Source organism: Chelonoidis abingdonii, chromosome 1 (assembly GCF_003597395.2).
Source record: "Chelonoidis abingdonii isolate Lonesome George chromosome 1, CheloAbing_2.0, whole genome shotgun sequence".
In the NCBI taxonomy this organism is placed as follows: Eukaryota; Metazoa; Chordata; order Testudines; family Testudinidae; genus Chelonoidis; species Chelonoidis abingdonii.
In genome coordinates this window covers 225,087,454-225,110,503 of record NC_133769.1, presented here as the reverse complement: position 1 = coordinate 225,110,503, position 23,050 = coordinate 225,087,454, and the positions used below count along the sequence as shown (strand labels likewise).

Below are 23,050 nucleotides of genomic sequence, written 5' to 3'. Positions count from 1 at the left end.
GTGTGTGTGTGTGCAGTCTCTCTCCCTGTGCCAGGAGGACATGCAGGGTGTTGCTGTGAGTGTGTGTGACAGTCTCTCCCTCTGTGCCAGGAGGGACATGCAGGGTGTTGCTGTGAGTGTGTGTGAACAGTCTCTCCCCTGTGCCAGGAGGACATGCAGGGTGTTGTGTGAGTGTGTGTGACAGTCTCTCCCTCTGTGCCAGAGGGGCATCCAGGGTGTTGCTGTGAGTGGGTGGGAGTCTCTCCCCTGTGCCACGGAGGGACATGCAGGTGTTGCTGTGTGTGTGAGAGAGAGAGAGAGAGAGAAGAGAGAGGAGTGTGTGTCCTCGGCTGTCTGGGCCGGCGCGCCGCTTACACTGCCTCCTGCCAACCTCACGCCCCCGCCAGCCCCGGCCCATGCCGGGACAGTTGGCTCACGCGCTGGGTGATGGGGGCGGGGCCCGGCGCTTGCCGGCTGCGCAGTGCCTAGGCCGCGTGCGCGCGTGCGCCCCAGGTGCTGTCGCCGGGCCTCCCGTCCCAGCAGCCGGCCCGTTGGCTGCCGGTGAGAGGCGGAGCCGCCCCGCTGCTGCCCGGATGAGGGGGGAAGCTGCCCGCGACCCCCGCTCACTAGCCCGGCCGAGCCGCGCAGGCGGGCCCGGGGAGCGGCGCACCATGCGGCTGTGCGGGGCGCTGCTGAAGAGCCCCATCCCCAAGCAGATCGAGCACTACTCGCGCTTCTCCCCCTCGCCGCTCTCCATCAAGCAGTTCCTGGACTTCGGTGAGTGGCGCCGCCCCCCGGCGGGGGTGTCAGTCCCGGTGCCCTCGCAGCAGCCCCCCCCCCCCGCGGCTGCTCCCTCTCTCGGGGGGAGGGGAAATGCGCAGTTGGGGGAGGGGTGGCACCGGCACCCCTGGTGTGTGTGTGTGTGTGTGTGTGTGGTTGGGGGAGGGGCTGGGTGCGGTGATACTTGTCAGGCACATGCCGCACCACGGGGTGGTGATGCGCCCGGGCCCGCTGTCGGTCAGGAGGCCTCTCCGCTTCGCTGGGCCTGAGGCTCAGCCCGCCCAGGTTGGCGGGGCGCCGCCGCCGTGGGAAGCCGAGCAGGCTCCTTGTCGAGCGGGCTCCTGCGTCTCCTGTGGCTACAGCAGCGTTCCTGTGTCTCCTCCCACTGGAAAACTTCTTCTTCCAGGAAACTGCCCAGGCAGCTGCAGGCCCTGGCTTGTCCTCTGAGCGGCGCCTCTTGGGGTAACCCTACTGGTATGGCTGGCGGGGAACCCGCTGGAGCTAGCAGTAGCCGAGGGACTCAGTGAAGGGTTGCAGAGGCCTGGCTCAGGATTATTGCTGTTACTCCAACTGAGGAACCTTGAGAGCTGGAGGGGGCCAGGCTGAGACACCGGCTGTGAGGAGATGGCATACGTGAGATAGGGAATGAGGGAGGCTACTTTTTCTGTGACTATATGGGCTGTCCTCACTGCAGTGCTTTCTCGAGTTAGCTACGCTCCAGTTAACTCCTGTAGAGTTAGCCTCCTTCAAGTGAGAGCAATCACACTGCAAGCTGTACAGAGTGACTGTATTATCTGCACAGAGTTGCATTACTAACTCAAGCATCAGCAGCGCTCCCTGGGTGGCCAGCTAGCTTGGATTTAAAGCAACACTTAATTTGAGCTAGAGATTTTTGTGTGTGAGGCCTTATGTCAGTGCAGGTGGTTGGTAGCAAATACCCTCTTCTTTTCAATCCCTTGAGACCTGTGAGTGCAGTTGTGCTTTTGACTCCTCTAACGCAGGGTGTAGGGTAACAGGATTTCATTTCTCCTGGTACTCTTTAAAAAGATATCTGTGTATAAGCTTAATTTAAAAATAATTTGCAAAGAATTTTTTAAAATTGGGCTTGTGCTCTCAAATTTATTCATTTTGTACAATAAAGGTCATTTGAAAGGATTTTTTTCTGTTTGCTTTTTGTATTAAAAGTGTGAGGAATGTTCTTCCTTGCTTTTGGTGGTGGACTTCTAGGGCCTTCAGTATGTTTGTTGAAGGTATTTGAATCCTTAGCAAAGGCTTGCTTTTTCCAAAGTATTTATTCATGATTGAAGTTACATACAAAAAGACAGTTTTAAATAGTCTAATTTAAAATTCCTTCCCCTCTTAGACAACTTTAACTCCCTTGGCTCTTCTGATGTTCTCCAGGTAATTAGTCTTTCAGATATTTTTAAGGCTTGATTTCCAATATTAAAAAATAAGGAGAAGGGTGAGGAAAAACGTTTTAATCCTTCTTTATACACAATAAAGAAGTAAATTAAAGCACACAATTTTTCTTTTGCTAATTATCTTTAAAATAGCCCTTGCTGTATCTCTATTAGCAGTTGAAATTTCCTGTGACAGAAATATTTAATTATTTGAAGGGAAACTGTCAGGTATCCATAAAAACCCCAGAATTAGATCTGTGTAAATGGGGTTGGGAACAGAATGAAACAATCTAAAATCAATAATGTTTTGTTGGGACTTAAATGTTTCTATGTTGTGTGTTTGCAACCCAAACAATCAGGTATTGTTCCAATACAATGGTTCTTTAGCTACTACTTTTAGACTTTTCTCTGATTCCCCTCTGCAGACAACCCAGAAAGTCAAACTGACCAGTCAGTTTTCATTGTTAGCGTGTGTGAGTGAAAAAATAATGAAAGAAGGTGGGTGAGATAATCTTTTATTGGACCAGCTTCTGTTTGGTGAGAGAAAAAAGCTTTCCAGCTTACGCAGAGCTCTTCTTCAGCTCTGGGAAACTAACTCAGGCTATGTCTTCACTACAAATTGCTTTGGTATAACATGTGTTGCTCAGGGTGGGATCTGAATAATCCACCCCCTGACTGATGTAAGTTATATTGACCTAAGCACCAGTGTGGACAGCACTATGTCAGTGGGAGAATTTCTCCTGCTGACATAACTCCTACCTCCACAAGAGGCACTAGCTATTAAGCCGAAGGGAGAGCTCTTTTCCATCAGCTTAGGCCATGTCTACACTAGTGATCTTACAGCAACACAGCTGTACCGATGCAGCTGTGCTGCTGTAAGATCGCTTGTGTAGCTGCTCTATGCCAGTGGGAGAGTCCTTCTGTTGAGCGGTGGTAGCTATATAGGCAGGAGAGCATCTCCTGTCGACATAGTGCCATCCATACCGGTGCTTCTGTGGGAGTAACTTATGTTGCTCAGAGGGGTGTTTTTTCACACCCCTGAGTGACATAAGTTATACTGACAAAAGGGCTAATGTAAACATAGCCTTAGGGCGTCTTCATCAGAAGTGCTACAGTGGTGCAGCTGCTATTATGTAGACATAGGGTATGGCTACATTTGCAACTTCAAAGTGCTGCCGTGGGAGCGCTCCTGCAGCAGCACTTTAAAGTGCGAGTGTGGTCGCAGCGCCAGCACTGGGAGAGAACTTTCCCAGTGCTGCACGTACTCTACCTCCCCGTGGGGATTAGCTTACAGTGCTGGGAGCCATGCTGACACTGGTGCTTTACAGTGCTGTAACTTGCTGCGCTCAAGGGTATGCTTTTCACACCCCTGAGTGAGAAAGTTGCAGCGTTGTAAAGCACCAGTGTAGCCAAGGCCATAGTCTGAGTGTTGCTGCTAAATAAAAGGTGACCTGAAGAAGAGCTTTGTGTCAGGGCTTGGCTACACCTTCAAGTTAGAGCACATTAAAGCAGCCCCGGGCGCACTAACTCCTGATGTGTCCACACTGGCAAGGCACATAGAGTGCCTGGACTCTGCAGCTGGAGTGCTCCTGGTAATCCACCTCCATGAAAAGCATAAAGCTTGCTGTGCCCTGGCTGAAATGCCCAGGCATCAGTGTGAGTGAGGTGTTGCATTACTGCACTGTGATTGGCCTCTGGAAACGTCCCATAATCTCCTGAAGTCAAGTAGCCACTCTTCTCATTGTTTTGAAATTGGCTACAGGAATGTGGATATGCCCTTTTAAAGCTCCGTTTCTGACAGCCGGCATGCTTATCTGCTGCAGGACAAAGCAACCATTGCCGTGGAATGCTGCTTGCTTGTGTATGAGAGAGAGGCTGGAGGTAACGGGGTCTGCAGCTGTCTGAACTTACAAGACAGCATGCTGACACACATTTAGCCCCCGAAAACACCTACACACAACACACTCCCAGTTACACTCTGCTGCCCCCCCATTTGAAAAGCACATTGCAGCCACTTGCACACTGGGATAGCTACAACAATGCCCTGCTCTTTGAGGCATTGCAAGAGCTGCTTATGTGGCCACGCCAGTGTGCTTGCAGCTAACAGGGCAGCATTTTCCCTGCTGCAGTCTCCAAATGCTGGTTTAACTCACAGTGCTGTACATCTGCAAGTGTAGCCATGCCCTAAGTTTGGAAAGCTTGTCTCTCTCACCAGCAGTAGTTGGTCCTATAAAAAGATATTACCTTACCCATAGGGGTGAAAACATTATCTAAGTAGTTCACCTGGAAGCCATACTCTAATTAGGGTAGGTGTGTGAAGGTAGCTATAATAAAATTAGTAACTAGCACTCAAGGCCTGCTAAAGCCTGTTTCGGCTTTATGAAGTTTTCCTGTGTACATGGAGTTTATCGTACTGTAATCCACAATGCGTTGGGTAGTAGGCTGCAATCCATTAGCATCCATACGGTACTAATACATTGTGACTGAGAGCCCAACATGGGCGTTACATTATTTTCCTCAATAAAAGAAATTGTACATTTCTGGGAAGTCTTTTCTGAATTAGGAATTTTAATGTTCTGGGACCTACTTTAATAAAATAGGCCCGTCTTTGCTGATTAAACAAATAAATAGTATCACACAGCAATTATTGTATACATATCTATTTGGAATACAGATGCACTGGACAATGGATATGACATTCCTATGGCTACAAAAATGGAATCTTGCAAGGAAGTAGTATGAAAGCAGGGTGGTTAGAGGAGAACTGATCACTAGAACAAATCATGATCAGGATCATACAGGGAATACAAGGCAGAGATAAATTAAAGAAGCCGAGAGCAGTCAGTGTTGTTAGAAAATTCCACAAGGAAATAAAACTGCCTAGACAATATTCATAATATTTCAGATGACTAGTGCATATGTATTTTCATCATATTTGCAGCCAGGTTAGAAGCAGAGAGAGAGAGAGAAAATTCGTGGCAAGAAGGAAGATTCAGAAACATAGTAACATTACAATCTACCTGTAAACCTTCCAATCTGTCAATGTGCAACATAAGCCATCAAAGTGGGTGACAAACAGCCAAAATGTGAAATGCCACTGTTTTCTTGTGCATCACACTATGTGCAACAGCATATAATTATATTTAAGCATCACATCTGTTTTAAAGGATATTTTCCCTCTCTGATTAAGGCCGGAAGGGACCAATAATCATTTAGTCTGACCTCCTGGAAAGCACAGGCCATAACATTCACCTCTTTGACCCCCGTGGTGAGCCCATTCACTTGTGTTTGTGGGAGAGGGGTAGCTCAGTGGTTTGGTCATTAGCCTGCTAAACTCAGGGTTGTGAGCTCAGTCCTTGAGGGGGCCACTTAGGGATCTGGGGCAAAAATCAGTACTTGGTCCTGCTAGTGAAGGCAGGGGCCTGGATTCAATGAGCTTTCAGGGTCCCTTCCAGTTCTATGAGATAGGTATAGCTCCATATATTAAGCATATCTGTGTGAATCAAAGAAACCAGCTGGGCAACCTCTAGCAGCTACAGCCAGTTACCATCTTTCTACCATTTTTTTCCACCCCAAAATGCAGTTTCATTAACATTTAAATGTTCCATAAAGACAATGAAATTTTGATGAAATTCTGCATGTTTATTTCATCTCCTTTTGATTTGAATTATTGGTTTTGATTTGGAAACCAAAACAAAAGTTTCAGAATGAAATGAAAATTTTCCAGTTTCTTTAGACTTTTTTCCATTCACATTTTCAGCAAAACTTCTTGAATGAGATAATTTCATTTGACATTTTGTCCACGGAAGTCAAACTGTATTTTTTTCACCAGCTCTGTTAACAGAGTATGTAGGGAGAGGCAGCAGGCTGTTTATCTATTACGATCTTTTGGCACCTGTCAGAAGCACTTTACTACAATAGGTTCATAATACAGTAAAAGAAGTAAAGTAGTAGAGCTCTCTACTGGATAAGAGAGATCTACAATGTAGGTCTGAGATTAATCTAGTGTCCTCATTCTGCATCACCCTAACAGCTGACAGGATTGTGCATGCATGTGTCTCTGTTACCCCTTCCTTTTGTTCTGTCATGATGAATAATAAACTGTAAAATACTGCATACAAGGGAACAATGCTAGCTAACCTAGAAATAAAGTAGGATTAACTTTGCATGAAAACCCATAGGGGTTTACTTATTCCTTGATCAGAACCACAGTGTTTCTGACATTAAAATCTACTGTCCAACTCTCAGATATACATCAGGATATATGACAGCTGTCTACACCTGGAGTTATTACTGAATAGCTATGTGTGGACAATTTTATGTTGGAATAAAGTGCCTTTGTTCCTGTTTAGCTTAATCCACTTAATTCACAAAGCAGATTAAATTAAAGAGGAACAAGTCCTCTTATTCCAGAATAAGTGTATCTACACATGGAGTTACTCAGGAATTCACACCCCACCTTAATCTGAATTAACTTTCAATTGCAGACAAGCCCTAAAGCCACCTACCACCTAACTGGCCTCCCCTCCACTCACATCTTTCAACGCTGCTATGCCATCATGAGAGACAGCATGGTGCAATGAAGAGGACATCAAGCTAGGTTCTGTTCCCAGCTCTAACTAGCTGTGTGACCTTGGACTAGCCACTTCACCTTTCTGTGCCTCGGTTTGTCCGTCACTAAAATGGGGATAATAGTGCTAGCCCACCTTTGGACAATGCTTTGAGTGCTGGGGAAGAAACGTGCTATTTTATTATTATTACTATTAGAATGTCCTAGATCTGTCCATGGACTTCCCATTGATACCAATGGGAATGGGAGCTTTTGGGTATAGGAAACTGTCAGTGGTTCAGATAATGGCATAGACCAGAGGTAGGCAACCTATGGCACGTGTACTGAAGGCAGCATGCGAGCTGATTTTCAGTGGCACTCACACTGCCCGGGTCCTGGACACTAGTCCAGGGGCCTCTGCATTTTAATTTAATTTTAAATGAAGTTTCTTAAATATTTTAAAAACCTTATATACTTTACATACAACAACAGTTTAGTTATATATTATAGACTTATAGAAAGAGACCTTCTAAAAACTTTAAAATGTGTTACTGGAATGCAAAACCTTAAATTAGAGAGAATAAATGAAGACTCAGCACAGCACTTCTGAAAGGTTGCCGACCCCTGGCATAGAGAGTACACTTATAAAATTTGCAGACGATACCAAGCTGGGAGGGGTTACAAGTGCTTTGGAGGATAGGATTAAAATTCAAAATGATCTGGAGAAATGATCGGAAGTAAATAGGATGAAATTCAATAAGGACAAATGCAAAGTGCTCCACTTAGGAAGGAACAATCAGTTGCACACGTGCAAAATGGGAAATGACTGCCTAGGAAGGAGTACTGCAGAAAGAGATCTGGGGCTCATAGTGGACCACAAGCTAAATATGAGTCAACATTGTTGCAAAAAAAGCAAACATCATTCTGGGATGTATTAGCAGGAGTATTGTAAGCAAGACATGAGAAGTAATTCTTCTGCTCTACTCTGTGCTGATTAGGCCTCAACTGGAGTATTATGTCCAGTTCTGGGTGCCACATTTCAGGAAAGATGTGGACAAATTAGACACAGTCCAGAGAAGAGCAACAAAAATCATTAAAGGTCTAGAAAACATGACCTCTGAGGAAAGACTGAAAAAATTGGGTTTGTTTAGTCTGGAGAAGAGAAGACTGAGAGGGGACATGATAACACTTTTCAAGTACATAAAACGTTGTTACAAGGAGGAGGGAAAAAATTGTTGTTCTTAACCTCTGAGGATAGGACAAGATGTGATGGGCTTAAATTGCATCAAGGGAGGTTTAGGTTGGACATTAGGAAAAACTTCCTAACTGTCAGAGTGGTTAAGCACTGGAATAAATTGCCTTGGGAGGTTGTGAAATCTCCACATTGGGGATTTTTAAGAGCAGGTTGGACAAAGACCTGTCAGGGACGGTCTAGATAATACTTAGTCCTTCCATGAGTGCAGAGGACTGAACTAGATGACCTCTGGAGGTCCTTTCTTGTCCTATGATTCTATGATTCTGTGCTTGTAGTAATATTGCCTGTATTGGCAATGAATGAAATGTCTCAAATAAATAGTCTGAAGGGTCTGGTCATGGGGAAATGGACAAAAAAGAGCCCCAATTCAACAAAGCGTTTAAAAGCATGCCCAACCTTAAGCATATGCTTAAGTCTATCTCTGTTCAGCACAGCACTTAAGCCAATGGGACTTAAGGATGTGCTTAAAATTAAGCACAGGATCTAGTGCCTTCCTGATCTGGGGCCTACACTATTATGTTGCCTGAAGAGAAGACTGTCAGCTCACTAAAAAGGCCAGCACTTTTCTCCTCCTTGTGCTGTGGAGCCTGACTGTTTCAAAATGCTGGAAAACGAGCAGCAACAGCTCATCTGTATTGCAGGCAAACATGTAAAAAGGGAGGAGGATAATATCTTTTGCCAAAGCAGGGAGAACTCTTCTTCCTTGCATTTCCCTCCTCCCACCTGCTCCCTTCCCAATTCCAAGGTGCCAGGAGATGCCAATACCACAGGAGAACTTTGTTGCTCCAAAACTCTATCTTTTTAGTAGGTCTCTGCTGTTTACTGAAGGACAATTTGGTTTGAAACTGTGGGCCAGATCCTCAGGTGAAATAGCTCCAACTGAGCTCTGCCCATTTATATCAGCTGAGGGAATGGCCCAGTGTGCTCTTTCTGAACAGATCTTTGCAACGTGGGGAGTTTATTTTTAATAAGTTTCATATATTTAAAGGGGTTTTACTGGGCTGCTGTGTATCTTTTGGTTTGAGGAACAAAAACGTTATTCTGTCAACAGCTCAGTTCCTTTAACATTCATTTAAACAGACTCTTATGTTTCAAAAACCCTGAAATCCTTTGTTCTGTTTCCTATAAGTTCAACTCTCTGCAAACAGGACAGTGTTCACCAGCTTTATATCATTAGGACACATCATCAAACTCTGCTTGTAGCCAAAAACTTATAGAGAAACAGATTCCTACCCTACTGCACTGAAGCATGCCAAGATCAGAACTCAAGCCTAGGGCACCTGTCCAAATGGCAGGTGATGAATAACTAGCTGCATCCTGAAGGTAACATAACCTGATAACTGCATCCAACAGCATAACCTGGTAACGGCATTTAGCTTCTTCTCTCCCAGCTCCCCTGGTTCAAACAGAAGATCAGACTAGAAAAAATTTTTTTAAAGCAATTTACAAAATTAGTGTTTTAAAAATAAGGGCTTGCTTAAAATTCCTGGGGATTTTGCATCATATCAGTCAACATATGTCTACACTGCAATGTAAGCCCAGGGTTCAAACTGAGGCTCAAGCCTAACCTCCCTTCTATCTACACACAAATCATGCTAACCCAGAGCTCAGACCCAGGGTCCCCGGATCTCACAGGGATGCAGGGTCTGAGCCTGAGTCAAGCCAGGACCCAAGGTTCAAGCCCTGTTGCTTTGCAGTGTAGACATAGCCTCCGTGGATTCATGCTCCGGGAGTCTGCTAAAAGTATCCCTCAGTCCCATGGGCCAATTTTCTTTGTCCTCTGGACAGTCAAGTTTGGTGGACAGTCAGGTTTTCCCACATTGCACCATGAACAAGGCTAGAAAGGCCACATTTTAAGAGGGGTGCTAGGAAGTCTGAGGTGAAGGTGGCTGGATTCAGGCCCTCATAATGCAGTGTAGACGCGAGACACCTAGATTGGGACCCAGGGTTCAACAATTCCTAACCAGGGCCACCCAGAGAGGGGGGCAAGTGGGGCAATTTGCCCCGGGCCCTGCAGGGGCCCCCACGAGAGTTTTTCAGGGCCCCTGGAATGGGGTCCTTCACTCACTCTGGGCCCCCGGAGCTTCTTCCACTCTGGGTCTTCAGCGGGAATTCAGCGGTGGGGGGGTCCTTCTGCCCCGGGACCCGCCACCGAAGTGCCTGGTCTTCAGTAGCAATTCGGCGGCAGGGGCCCCCTGCCACTGAAGATCCCAGGCCCCCTGAATCCTCTGGGTGGCCCTGTTCCTAACCTCGGGTTGCAAATGAGTATAGATACTCATGCCCTTGGTAACAAACTAAAGGGTTTGCTAACTCGAGTGCTACAAACCCTAGGCTTGCATCGCAGTGTAGACATGTCCATCATGTCCTACCTTCTCACATTCCACCCTACAATTGTTTTCTAATGGGACAAAGGAGATGAAGAACTCCAGCATACACCCAGAGAGTATCTGACTAAAGCCATGACTATTTTATTTTTTTTTATTTGTTTAAAACCTTTTTCCTGGTCCATTGGTCTCTCTCTCACACACACAAAAATCAGGCATATTTCTTGAGACTGTTTAGCAACACAGTTAGTAAATTATCTTTCCTTGGCTAGCAGTGACTGTTTTTTCTGCCCAAATTTATTCCAAGCTGGCATCTCTAACCACAATTCCTTGAGGAGTTTAGCTTCTGTTGCTCAAAATACAGGGGATTCTTTTGAACATAAACTTACTGTGCAAAGTGTAACTTTATTAGCAGGGCAGTTTTCTGCAGTAGTTTATCTTTTGCTGGAACCAGTTGTTCTGTTTAACTCTTGAGTTACCTCATCAGACACTACAGGTCACTGAAGTCAATGGTAAGGTAGCCAGGGACTTCAGTGGGGCCAGGATTTTATCTCATGCTCCTTTATGTTTCATTTTGTTTCTGATTTCTGCATAGTTTGGTTTGGTTCATGGAAATGGGATTCTTTTAACCATCCTAACTTCTCTAAGTTATATACTTTTGGTGCCTGTTGATTCTGTATTAATACGGGGCAGATTTTCAAAGGCTCAGCACCCACACTTGGGACCAGATTTTCCAAAGAACTCACCTCCCATTTAGGCATTTAAATAAAAGCCAGATTTTCAAGAGTGCTCAGCACCCAGCAGCTCTCATTGTGAGAGGCCTCTCACTGAGGCCTTGTCTACAAGCTCTTGTCGGTGTAGGTAGCATCCTCACTAAGTGCCACTGCAGCTCTGTAAGTGTAGACAAATCCATTATGTGTTCCACTTCTGGTGTGCATGAACCTAGTGTGCTGGAGATCAGAACACTTTAGCCAGCAGTATCCACCTGTGCTCTTCATGCCCTTGAGGGGGCCCCCTCAATTGCAGGTTTAAAGGGGACTGAGCGACCGACCGACCAACCAACCCTCAGTTTCTCCTTGTCTCCTGTGGAGCCAGCTAGCTGTCACTTGCACTTGTGCTCCTCTTTACTCTTTAGTAACCTTTATTGTAAATAGTTAATAGCGTGGTGTGCAGCTATTAGTATTCAAGAGTATACCATGTTCTCTCACCCTTCAGTGATTAAGGTTTCTAAAGGATTTAGTAGGGCATTCCTTCTAGCATTGTAAATCTCCCCTCACCCAGCATGGGGCCTTAGTGTGATACTTACTTGGATGGGTCCTCCATTTAAACCAGTGTTTCCCAAACTTGGGATGCTGCTTGCATAGGGAAAGCCCCAGTGGGCCGGGCCAGTTTCTTTACCTGCTGCATCCGCAGGTCTGGCCGATCGCGGCTCCCAGTGGCTGCGGTTTGCCACTCCAGGCCAATGAGAACTGCTGGAAGTGCAGCCAATACAATCATGGCTATTGTAGAGCTCAGTCAAGAAAAATAAGTTATCATCAAAAACCCATAATTAAGTAATTTGGAGCTATTAGGCTAGAACTTGGCTTGGCCAGTTACCCTAATATTTCCTTGGTTAGGGCTATAGTTCAGCATTAACACATTTGTGAGATGGATTCTGCAGCTATAAGGTTAAATTTAAATGTAGTTTAAAAAGTAGGGATCAGACTTTCCCCTCCTATTTAAAATGACAATATATAAAAATTCAAATATCAAATAGCCACTACTTGGCTGGCAGGGGAGGGTAGGGAACGAACTCATCCAAATAATTAATGTCCTGTGGCTAAAGGCTATGGCTACACTACAGCTTAAGTTGACATAAGTTATGTCACTCAGGGGTATGAATTAGCCACCCCCCAAGAGACATAATTTATGGTGACTTAAGCACTAGTGTGGACTGTGCTACGTTGGTGGGAGAGCTACTGCCATTCACGGGGGCTGGAGTAATTAAGCTGACGGGAGAGCTCTCTCCTGTAGTGTCTACACTAGAGAGCTTACAGTGGCCTAGCTGCAGTGATGCTCAATTATTTGATTTTGGTGTTAGCAATGTGTGCAGTGTTCGGGTTCCAGGCGCATGTCATCTGTGAATCAGGACCTAGGTTTGTAATGTGCAAAAGAGCTAGCAATGAATGGGAAAACAGACTGTAGATTGTAGCAGTCTGTTAAGATATAACGCCTTGGGGGTTGGATTCTCAGACTTCTTCAAATGTCTTAATAGATGAGATTTCCATGTCTTAATATGGGAGGGTCTCATGGCCCTCCTTCCCTTTCCATTTTTGTGGCAATTACAGCAGTTGTCACGGAAAAGTAATATTCATAGATTCAAGGCCAGAAGGGATCATTGTGATCATCTAGCCCAGTGGTTCTCAAACTTTAACAACTTGTAAACACCTTTCAGTAAAATGTCAAGGCTTGCGAACCCCCTCCTGAAAATGAATATTTCCAGGAATTTTCTCTTGTACTTGATTATAAATTATAAAAAGCAGTGATCTTGGAAATATAAAATTTGTTTTTATGAGATGCTTATTACACACTGTTATTATTTGTCATTATAATACTTTTATTACATTATGTAGATGGCAACACTCTTCCAAGATCTCTTTGAATAAGCCTGTTATAAGACAAGGCTCTTACGTTTCATCAAGGAGTATCAGATGTGAAACTGCATGAAGGTATTTAAGAAGCCAACTCAAATTGTTCCTCCTACATAAGCTTTCAGGTCTTGAGCAGTGCAGGCAAACACACATGACAACAAAGCTTAAACTTGTTCTTCATAATAATTTAAAAAACAGCAAAAAATATCCACCTCCCTTCCCATTTCTTATAATGAGTCATTGTTATACCAATAAAAACTAGCAGGATCTTAAAGGGGACAAGACATTTGTCACATTTATTGTAAATACCATAATAAAATAAAAGATAACAGCAAACAATCTTGTTTGGTTACTTATTCCTATAATTCTATATATATATATCCATTCACACAATCATTCATACAAGTTCTGTATAGATATTATAGTTACCAGCCTAAAGTTGCTTGTGACAGAATACTGGCCAGGTAACCTGTACACAAGAGTGGAGCCGAGTCCGGGTCAGGTGCACCTGATGCTCCTGGAGGCTGGCAGCAGAACCATAGACTCAAAGTCCTCAGTCTTCAGAGTCCAGCTTTATAGGGATTTTTCCCTATGTTAGTTCATGGGAGTTGCTTCATTCTGCTGTTGTTAAATTAATCAGCAGGTGGCTGGCTCCATGTTGGCAGCAGAATGTTACCCAAAGTCTCTTATCTCACCCTTCTTTTTTACAGGCTTTTAGTTTGGATTCAAAGTCTATAGGTCTTGCTGTGTCACGCTGCCTTTGGGTTTGGATTGATCACCCGTCAATTGCAGGTGTGACTTTCAGCCTTGAACCTGGCTTTGATCTTCCTTCTGTTGTTCTTTTGTCCTTTTCTTTTTAGGGTGGATGCTTTTTACTTTGTTTAGGGCTGTTGTCTAGGTCTTCAGCCGTTGGTAGTTGAACTTTATCTCATCAGGACAGGCTGGGGCTGGAGGTTGATTCCATCATCCATACATGCCTCATTCACACATCTAAACTAACTAATAAGATTACAGCAGGGTTTGCAAAAATGAAGGTTGGAGGAAGCTTTTACAAAGTGGAGTGAGTGTTTTAAAATGGGGTTTGAATTACAATATGGCAAACAGTGAACAGAAGTTACAATGTAGGCAAGTGTAGCGAATGGTGAACAGAAGTTACATTAATGAAATTGTTTTTAATTGTTCACTTTATTTATCAGTTCTACATCATGAAGTTTAAATCTCCTCAGTGTGATAGATATGCTTGCTTCGATCTGCTAAGCTCTTGGAAGTCCAAGGGGTCCGGCCTGCTGGTCTCATGTTGCCCAGGGTTCCTAGGGATTGCTCTGTCCACCATTAGGGAATTTTTTCCCAAGAACTCTCTGCAACATTTCACGAACCCCAGTTTGGGAACCACTAATCTAATCTGCCCTCCTATATAACACAAGCCACAGAACCTCCCCAAAACAATACAGAGAACATCTTTTAAAAAAACATCCATTCTTTATTTAAAAATGGTCAATTACAGATAAGGCTACTTTTTAGTTATGGGTATTTTTAGTAAAAGTCAGTCATAGCCCTGTGACCTGTTCATGACTTTTACTAAAAATACCTGTGATTAAATCTTACCTACTGGGAGGGGACTGCTCCTGAGGGCTTCTGCTCCTGGAAGGAGAAGAGGGGAAGGAGGGGCAGAGCAGGGCCCCCTGCCACTGCTGGGGGGCTGGCCCAGGGCCCGGGATGCTGCCGTTGGTCCTGGACCGCTGCTCCAGGGCAGTGCTGGGGACCAGTTGCCTGGGACTACCAGAGCAGCGGCCGGTGCGGTTGGCTCCGGGGCCTCCCCACTGCTGGGATGGCCCTGGGGTCAGCCGCAACTGCGATTGCAAAATTCATGGAGATCATGGGAAGTCACAGAAGCTGTGACTTCTGTGATCTCCATGAGTGACTCGCGGCCTTAGTTATAGAGCATCCACCATTACCCTTGGTAAATTGTTCCAGTGGTTAATTACTCTCACTGTTAAAAATGTATGCCTTATTTCCTGTTTGAATTTGTTTAGCTTCAACTTCCAGCCTTTGTCTGCTAGATTGAAGAGCCCATTATTAAATATGTGTTCCCCATGTAGGTACTTAGACTATAATTAAACCCCCTTCACTCTCTTTAGTACATTCAATAGACTGAGCCCACTGAGTCTGTCACTACAAGGTAGGTTTTCTAATCGTTCTTGGGTCTACTCTCTGAACCCGCTCCAATTTTTCAACATATTTCTTGAATTGTGGATACCGGAACTGGACACCGTGTTCCAGCTGTGGTTGCAGAAATGCCAAATATAGAGGTACGGTACCCTCTCCACTCCTACTTGAGATTCCTGTGTTTGTACATCCAAGGATTGCATTAGCCCTTTTGGCTAATGCAATTACACTGGGAGCTCATGTTCAGCTGATTATCCACTACAATCCCCAAATCTTTTTGGAATCACCGCTTCAAAGTATAGAGTCCCCGATACTGTAAGTATAGCCTATGTTCTTTGTTCCTGGATGTATATACATTTACATTGATTCATATCAAAACATGAATTGTTTGCTTGTGCCCAGTTTACAAAATGATCCAGATTGCGCTGTATCCATACCTCTTCTTTTCATTATTTATCACTCCTCCCAATTTTTGTGTCATCCGCAGACTTTATCAGTGATTCCAGGTCATAGATAAAAATGCTAAATAGCTTAGGGCAAAGAACTAATCCCTGTGGGACCCTACCAGAAATACACCCATTCCATGATGATTCTTGTTTACAGTTACATTTTGAGACCTATCAATTAGTTAGTTCTTAATCCATTTAATGTGTGCCATGTTAACTTTATATTCTAGTTTTTTAATCAAAGTGTCGTGTTATACTAAGTCCAGTGCCCTGCAGAAGTTTAAGTATATTACATCAACACTATTACCTTTATCAACCAAATTTATAATCTCATAAAAAAGAAAGTTTGGCAGGATCTGTTTTCCATAAACCCGTGTTGATCGGCATTAATTATATTATTAATCAGGTCCTGTATCAGCCGTTCTATTATCTTGCCTGAGATTGATATCAGACTGACAGGCCTATAATTACCTGAGTCATCTCATTTACTCTTTCTTTAAAATATTGTCACAAGAATATTGTTAAAGAAAGAATAGTTCCAGTCTGTTGGAACTTCCCCAGTGTGCCAAGACTTACTGAAAATTGTCATTAATGGTCTTCATTAGCCAGCCTTTTTAGAACTCTTGGGTGCAAGTTATCTGGACTTGCTTATTTAAAAATGTCTAACCTTAATAGCTGATATTTAACATCCTCCTGAGATACCAGTGTAATGGGAAGAGTGTTATATGATATGATTACAGCTACTTTTTTCCAAAATATAGAACATAAATGTTTATTGAACACTTTTCCCTTTTCTGCATTGCTATTGATAATTCTTCCATTTCATTCTAGTAGTGGACCAATACCATTGTTAAGATTCTTTTTTATATCTAATATACATTTAAAAACTCCTTCATATTGTCCTTAACTCTGCTAGCCATAGTCTTTCCCTTTTGTCCCTTTGCTTCCCTTATCAGTTTTCCACATTTCCTAGCTTCTGACTTATCTTTATTACTATCAGCTTCCCCTCTTTTCCATTTGTTAGATATTTTTTTTTATGTTTTATAGCTGCCTTCACTTCCCCTCTAAACCAGATCTGGTTTTTTTTTGTTTTGTTTTGTTTTTTTTGACCAATAAAGCCGTTTCCTTCGATTGTGGCTTTTTGGGTATCTAATAAAGTATTCTTAAACATTCCTAATTATCTTTCACATTTCTCTGACTAAATTCTTCCTCCCAGCTGAAAGGTCGTAATTGTTTTCAGCTATATGAAATTGGCCCTTTGAAAGCACCAAGTATATTGGAACTAGTTTTCCTAATAAGTTTTTAAGGTATATCATGACTCAGTTTCCACACAAGCATTCCTTTATTAGTCCAAATGCCACTTGTTGCTTGCATTCAAAACACAAATCTAAGCATATACATACCTATATTCCATATCCTAGCAACATTACTTATAAGCATTGGCCAAAATATTTACAACAGGATCAGGTGTGGGAGGTAGGTTCTCATTGTAGTGTGATTCGAGGAGGGAGGGGGAGTTGAGGAAAGTTCTGACAAAAAAACGTAGGAAACCTTGGCTTTTTTTCTTCACTGTAACAAAAAACTGTCGTCATTGCTGGTAATTGAACCTTAGGTAAGGCCAGATGAAACCCTGTTCTTTGCCCTGATCAAGACAAGATTAATGACTGGGCCTCTTTCTTCAAGGCTTTCTTATCTTATTTTACCATATTTCTTCCTAACTAGAGAACTAAGTATTTCTTTATAATAAACTAAACAAACCAAATATTTACTGCACCTGTTACCTAATAAACCAGGGCTCAGCAGCCTTTGGCACACTGCCCATCAGGAAAATCCACTGACGGGCCGGGCTGGCTTGTTTACCTGCAGCGTCCACAGTTTTGGCCAATTGCTGCTCCCACTGGCTGTGGTTCGCTGTTCCAGGCAATGGGGCTACCTGAAGTGGCGCAGGCCGAGGGATGTGCTGGCCATCACTTCCTGCAGCTCTCAGTGGCCTGGATCAGAGAACTGCGACCAGTGGGAGCTGCGGTCAGCCGAACCTGGGGGCACTACAGGTAAACAAACTGTCCTGGCTCACCAGCGGATTTCCTTGATGGGCCGCATGCCAAAGGCTGCTGATCCCTGTAATAAACCATATTTCCTGTAGTTCTATGACCTCATCCCTAACCTTAAATAATATAGTACTGGTATTTCAAGAGTCACTACAAGTTTAACACAAACAATCCTCCAAAAAGAAGGAAATAGTAAGAAAGGTCACATGCTTTTGGCCTATTTACTCATGCTAATATCTAAACTCAATTTAAAACCGTAGTCTACTCAGGAGCAGCAGATGAGAAACTTCTGTGTTTGTGATGAGAGGAGAAAAATTGTAAGAGGGAAAGGGAGGAGGGATCACGTTGTATTTTGGCAGTTTCTCCAAGAGAAAATTGACAAGAGACCCTGTGTAGAGAGAAAGGAACAGGGCAGGGGTTGAGGAGTGAGCTAAAACTGGCAAAAAGGCAGCTGGGATTGTGGACATGGGATTCAGTAAATTGGAAATGCAGAATTGGTTAGCTAGAAAGGTGGCAAAAGTGGAGAAGAAGAGAATAAATTCATTGTGGAGGAAGTCAAGTTGGTTGTGGGATTTCTGCTAGAGATGTTCCACAACACAAGCGGAGGATGAGAGGAGGCAGATGTTGAGAGTAAGACCCAATATTTCCTACTCTCAGAGCACCATCTTTGAGTCATAAAATCTTATAGAGCAGGGCTTGGCAACCTATGTCATGTGTGCCAAAGACAGCACATGAACCGATTTTTAATGGCATGCTGCTGCCTGCTGGAGTCCCACGCACACACGGCCAGTGAGGGGCAGAGCCCATGCTCCCTGAGAGAGGAGCCACCTCAGCAGCTTGCCCATGGGCTCCCGCATCTCCTCACCTGGCGAGGAGCCTGCCTGGGGGGCGCAGAGGGGCCCATTCACCTTGGCCGCCTTGGTATAGCTGGCCATGGTGGATTGGCAGCATGCCAGGGGAGTGGGTTCACTGTCAGACCTTCTCCCGACTCCCGGTGGCAGGAAGCAGGAGCAGTGGAGGTGGGAGAGGCTGGTGGCGGTAGCAGCGCGAGCTGCTGAGCGTCCCCAGGAGGAGGCGCCCAGCCACAGCCAGGGATCGGTATCTGCTGTTTGTGAGCTAGGAGGAGCGGAGAGCCCCGCGGCCCGGCAGCGCGGAGCACATAGCAGGTGCAGGTGAGCGGGAATCAGTGGTGGCCAGAGAGCCCTGGGGCGAGGCGCTCATATATCGCAGGGTCATGCACCACCCAGAGTGGCTCCTCCAGACACAGCCAGAGGGGACTCTCTTGCCGGGGGATGATAGTTGCGCTCGTGCGGTGCGGGGCCCCGAGTGGGTGAGCTGGCTGGAGGCCAAAGGAGTGGGGGGAGCCCTCTGCTCTGACATCCCCTCACACACATCCAGCCCTCTGCCCTGACCCCTCCTACACACACATAGCCCTCTGCCCTGACCCCCCCCACACACGTGCACACCCAGCCCTCTGTCCTGAGCCCTGCACACCCGTGCCCAGAGCCCTGTACCCCCATCATACACATCCAGCCCTCTGCTTGACTCCTTCACCCCCCACCTACAACCCCAGCCGTGACTGTGGCACCCCCACACATACCTCACCCCCACCCTAGCACCAAACAGGAGCTCCTGCACCCCGCCCCCCATTCCCACCTGTACCCCTCGCACCAAATGGGAGCTGCCCAGGTAAGTGCCCCAACCCAAACCTCCTGCCCCAACCCTGAACCCCTGCCCTTATTCTAGCTCCTGGCCAGACCCTTCACCCCGAGCCCTTTGCTCAATGCATTCCCATCCTCAGCTCAGTGCAGAGAGAGAGGAAGAGAATGGGCCAGAACCAGGGAGAAGGTAGGTACCCACTGTATGTGGGCAGGGCCGGAACCCCAGACCAGCAGCTGGCTGGCAGGAGCCGGCGGATGGAGTCCCTGAGCGGCAGTGGGCTGAGCCGCTCAGCCCACTGCTGGTCTGGGGTCCCAGCTGCTGGCCCTGCGCAGCCTGCTGCTGGTCTGGGGTTCTGGCTGCCGGACACTTCCCAGCTGGGGTCCTGGCCGCAGGCCCCACTCGGCGCACTGCCGGCCTAGGTGAACAGAACCCCAGACCAGCAGCGGGCTGAGTGGGCCGATGGCATAAGATCAACATTTTAATTTATTTTAAATGAAGCATCTTAAATATTTTGAAAACCGTATTTATTTTACAATACAATACTAGTTTAGTTATTTAATATAGAGACTTATAGAGAGAGGCCTTCTAAAAAAACATTAAAATGTTTTACCGGCCGGTTCGAAACGTTAAATTAAAGTGAATAAATGAAGACTCGGCACACCACTGCTGAAAGGTTGCCGACCCCTGTTATAGAACAAGCCTAAGCTTCAGTCCAAGTTTCATTCTGCTTTCTTATGGCTATTTTATTCCGCTCAGAAAGAGTGCCCGATCACAGGATAATACTTCATGAGTTATGGGTAAGGCTATGCCGAGACCTCTGCCTATCATGCTGACTGGGATTACCTCACTGTTTCCTTGTACTCCTCTGTCAATCTGTCTGTATCCATCTGTTGTCTCATCTTATACTTAGATTGTAATCTCTCTTGGACAGAGACCATCCTTTTGGTCTGTATTTGTACAGTGCCTAGCTCATTGGGGTCCAGGTCTATGACTGGGGATTCTAGGTGCTATGGCAATACAAATAATTAACAATGATAATATATTAATCCCCAACTCCTAGATAGGAAGTGTGTTCTTAATTCACACTGATGTTTTGTCTATAATCAAACTGTAACTCTTTCACTGAACTTGGTTTAAAAGGTAGCTTTTTGCTTGGTGGCTGGATAATACACGTGCAGAAGAAGTAAATATTTGTGCACACAAACAGCTAGCGTGAATAAGGCATTGCCTGTTGCATTTTTTTTATTATCCTTGGCATATGTGGCACTGGAAAATAAAAAGGCAAGCCTCTTTGTCCTGAGATTGGATATTCGAATCCTATTATGGGATCTGACTTTTCTCTTTACCCTCCCACCTTCTTCATCCGTTTATGAAGTAGCTGTAGTCATTTGGGGAGATTCATGCATCCTTTTATTGGATACAATACAATCTCCAAATTTTTTTGTGAACTAAGACACTCTTGAAACCTGGTATTTTTCTCTTTGTGATGTTGTCTGCAATGGAGATACTAACTAATTTTAAGCTAATTTCATTGTGATCTGAATAAAGTGATGTATTTTGAATGCCTGTAGTCTCTAGGGGAATTAGTAATATGAGGGGAGAGATAGCTCAGTGGTTTGAGCATTGGCCTGCTAAATTCAGGGTTGTGAGTTCAATCCTTGAGGGGGCCATTTGGGGATTGGTCCTGCTGGGAGTTGGACTAGATGATCTCCTGAGGTCCCTTCCAATCCTGATATTCTATGATTCTATGAGCAGGGCTCAAAAACCTGCCAAGCCAGCTGAGTTAATTTGGGATGAGGAGCTGCTACTTTTCTCAGGGTAAAGGGAGAGCTGGCAATCAATGCAACTGGAACTGGTGCTGAGAACAGCCAGAACCACTTCACTTTTTACTGGAGGAGTAGGGCAGTGAGGATGAGAACCAGGTGCAGTAGAATAGCTATGTGGTAGAGAGACCTGTAATGTTTTGGAGCTTGCAGTAACAACTGTCACACGCCTCCTTCGTCTCTCCCTGCCTCAGAGCAGGCTGGGAAGAGGAATGAGATTGAAGGGAGGGGTGTGTAAGCATAGGTGCCGACTCCATGGGTTCTCCGGGGCTGGAGCACCCATAGGGAAAAATTAGTGGGTGCTCTGGATAAAGTACTATTTGGTCTTATTGTTCTTCCTTTCAAATGGAATTAAACAAAACTTTGTAGCTCCATGAAGAGCACTTGGAAGTAATCAGAGAAGATGAATGTGTATAATTCAGACATCAGCACATTCGATTTACCGGCAACTCCAACAAACACTTGAATTTTGTTATGGCACCATAGATTTGCTCAGGAAATAATACTCTTGGAGGGTAATGTTTCTGTAAACGTATGTAGGTGGTACCTTGACCACTTGAGCAAACTTAATCATTAGCTAGTGAAGGGCTAAGTAGATCTGCCATTTGGAAGTAAATTATGCAGGTTCCAGTGAAACTGGTATACATTCAAGTTCTCAGGTTTCCAATTCAGAAAAAAGTTAGAAAACAGAACCAGAAAGTGTTTTTTAAAAATTTTTTAATTACTATTGTAAATGTCATTTTAGCTAGAAGTGAGCAGGCTGAAGTCAGTTCTACGACATAGATGCCAGTGGATTTCACACAGATGCCAGTGGAGTTGTACCTTTTTACACCAGAACTGAATTTGTTACAGAAAGTTTATAGCTATTACATTTTGTAGCTAGCTAGTATTAATCTTTTGTTTTGCTTTCAGTTGTGCCCCACGCACCTAATAAAGTGTATAATCTTATATAAAAATCCAGACTCTTTTGGGGAACCTCAACCAGTGGGAGCCGCAATCGGCCAAACCTGCGCACACGGCAGGTAAACAAACTGGCCTGGCCCGCCAGGGGCTTTCCCTGAACAAGCGGCGGCCCCAATTTGAGAACCACTGTTCTAAAGGAAATGCATTGTGTTTTGTTGCCAAGTGTGATGAAGAGATTCCAGAACATAGCCAAAACAAGCTGCCCTGCATATCTTGTGCATGTATAAAATCTAGATTCCGCCCCAGCCCCAGTCTCTCTTTCAAATCCCCTCTGTGCAGCAAATGTGTTTATCAAGTTGCTCAGTAGGAATTTTGATTGAGACATTATGAGTGCCTGGAATGAGGGGACGTTTTAAGAACGGAAGTGCTGAATTCACAACACTGTTATCTCACCACTCTACATTCTCCTACAGGAGCTGCAACAGTCATTCAAACCATTTACTAATTCCTCAGTAAGGATCTCTGCACAGTGTTTTACTCAGACTCTTAATTAAACATGCAGGGATCTGTAAAAACACGTTTAGTATGTTTCAGAGTAGCAGCAGTGTAGTCTTGAAACCTTTTTTTCTAAAGCACATTCTTGAATATGTTAGGTTGACTACATCTGAAATGGTATTTAAAATCTTTATAAAACAGATACTTCTGGACTAAAAAGCTGCTGAAAGAATGTTCTCCCTCCAAAAAAATTCATTTTTTTAGTGGGCTCTTAAAATTTTTGTCTGGTATACATAAAATCTGGCCTTTTATTAAGAGTGTTGAGGATAACTCACTTGCATTCACTTGCATACCCACTAGTTATGCCTTTATAAAATAGACAAAGGTGAAAAAGGTTAAAACTAAAAATAATTTAAAAAAATAATTGAAATGTCTAACTGAATAATGTCCTGGCCTCTGACTGGGTCAGAAGACTTAAGACTTCCATACTGAGGCCAGGTCTACACTGCGACTTTAAATCGGTTTAATGGCCGATATACCGATTTAACGCTGTATCCGTTCACACGACGTCGTCATTAATATCGAGTTAA

General features: G+C 44.6%; 1 protein-coding gene across 1 annotated transcript in view; it reads left to right on the top strand.

The window, feature by feature from the left end:
• Positions 1-496: 496 nt before the first annotated feature.
• PDK3 (pyruvate dehydrogenase kinase 3) overlaps positions 497-23,050 on the top strand; it is a 120,820-nt gene continuing 98,266 nt past the window's right edge. The window contains exon 1 of the mRNA XM_032772419.2: positions 497-756. Coding sequence (XP_032628310.2) covers positions 573-756 — 184 coding nt within the window. The 5' untranslated portion in view covers positions 497-572. The remainder of the gene's footprint in view (positions 757-23,050) is intronic.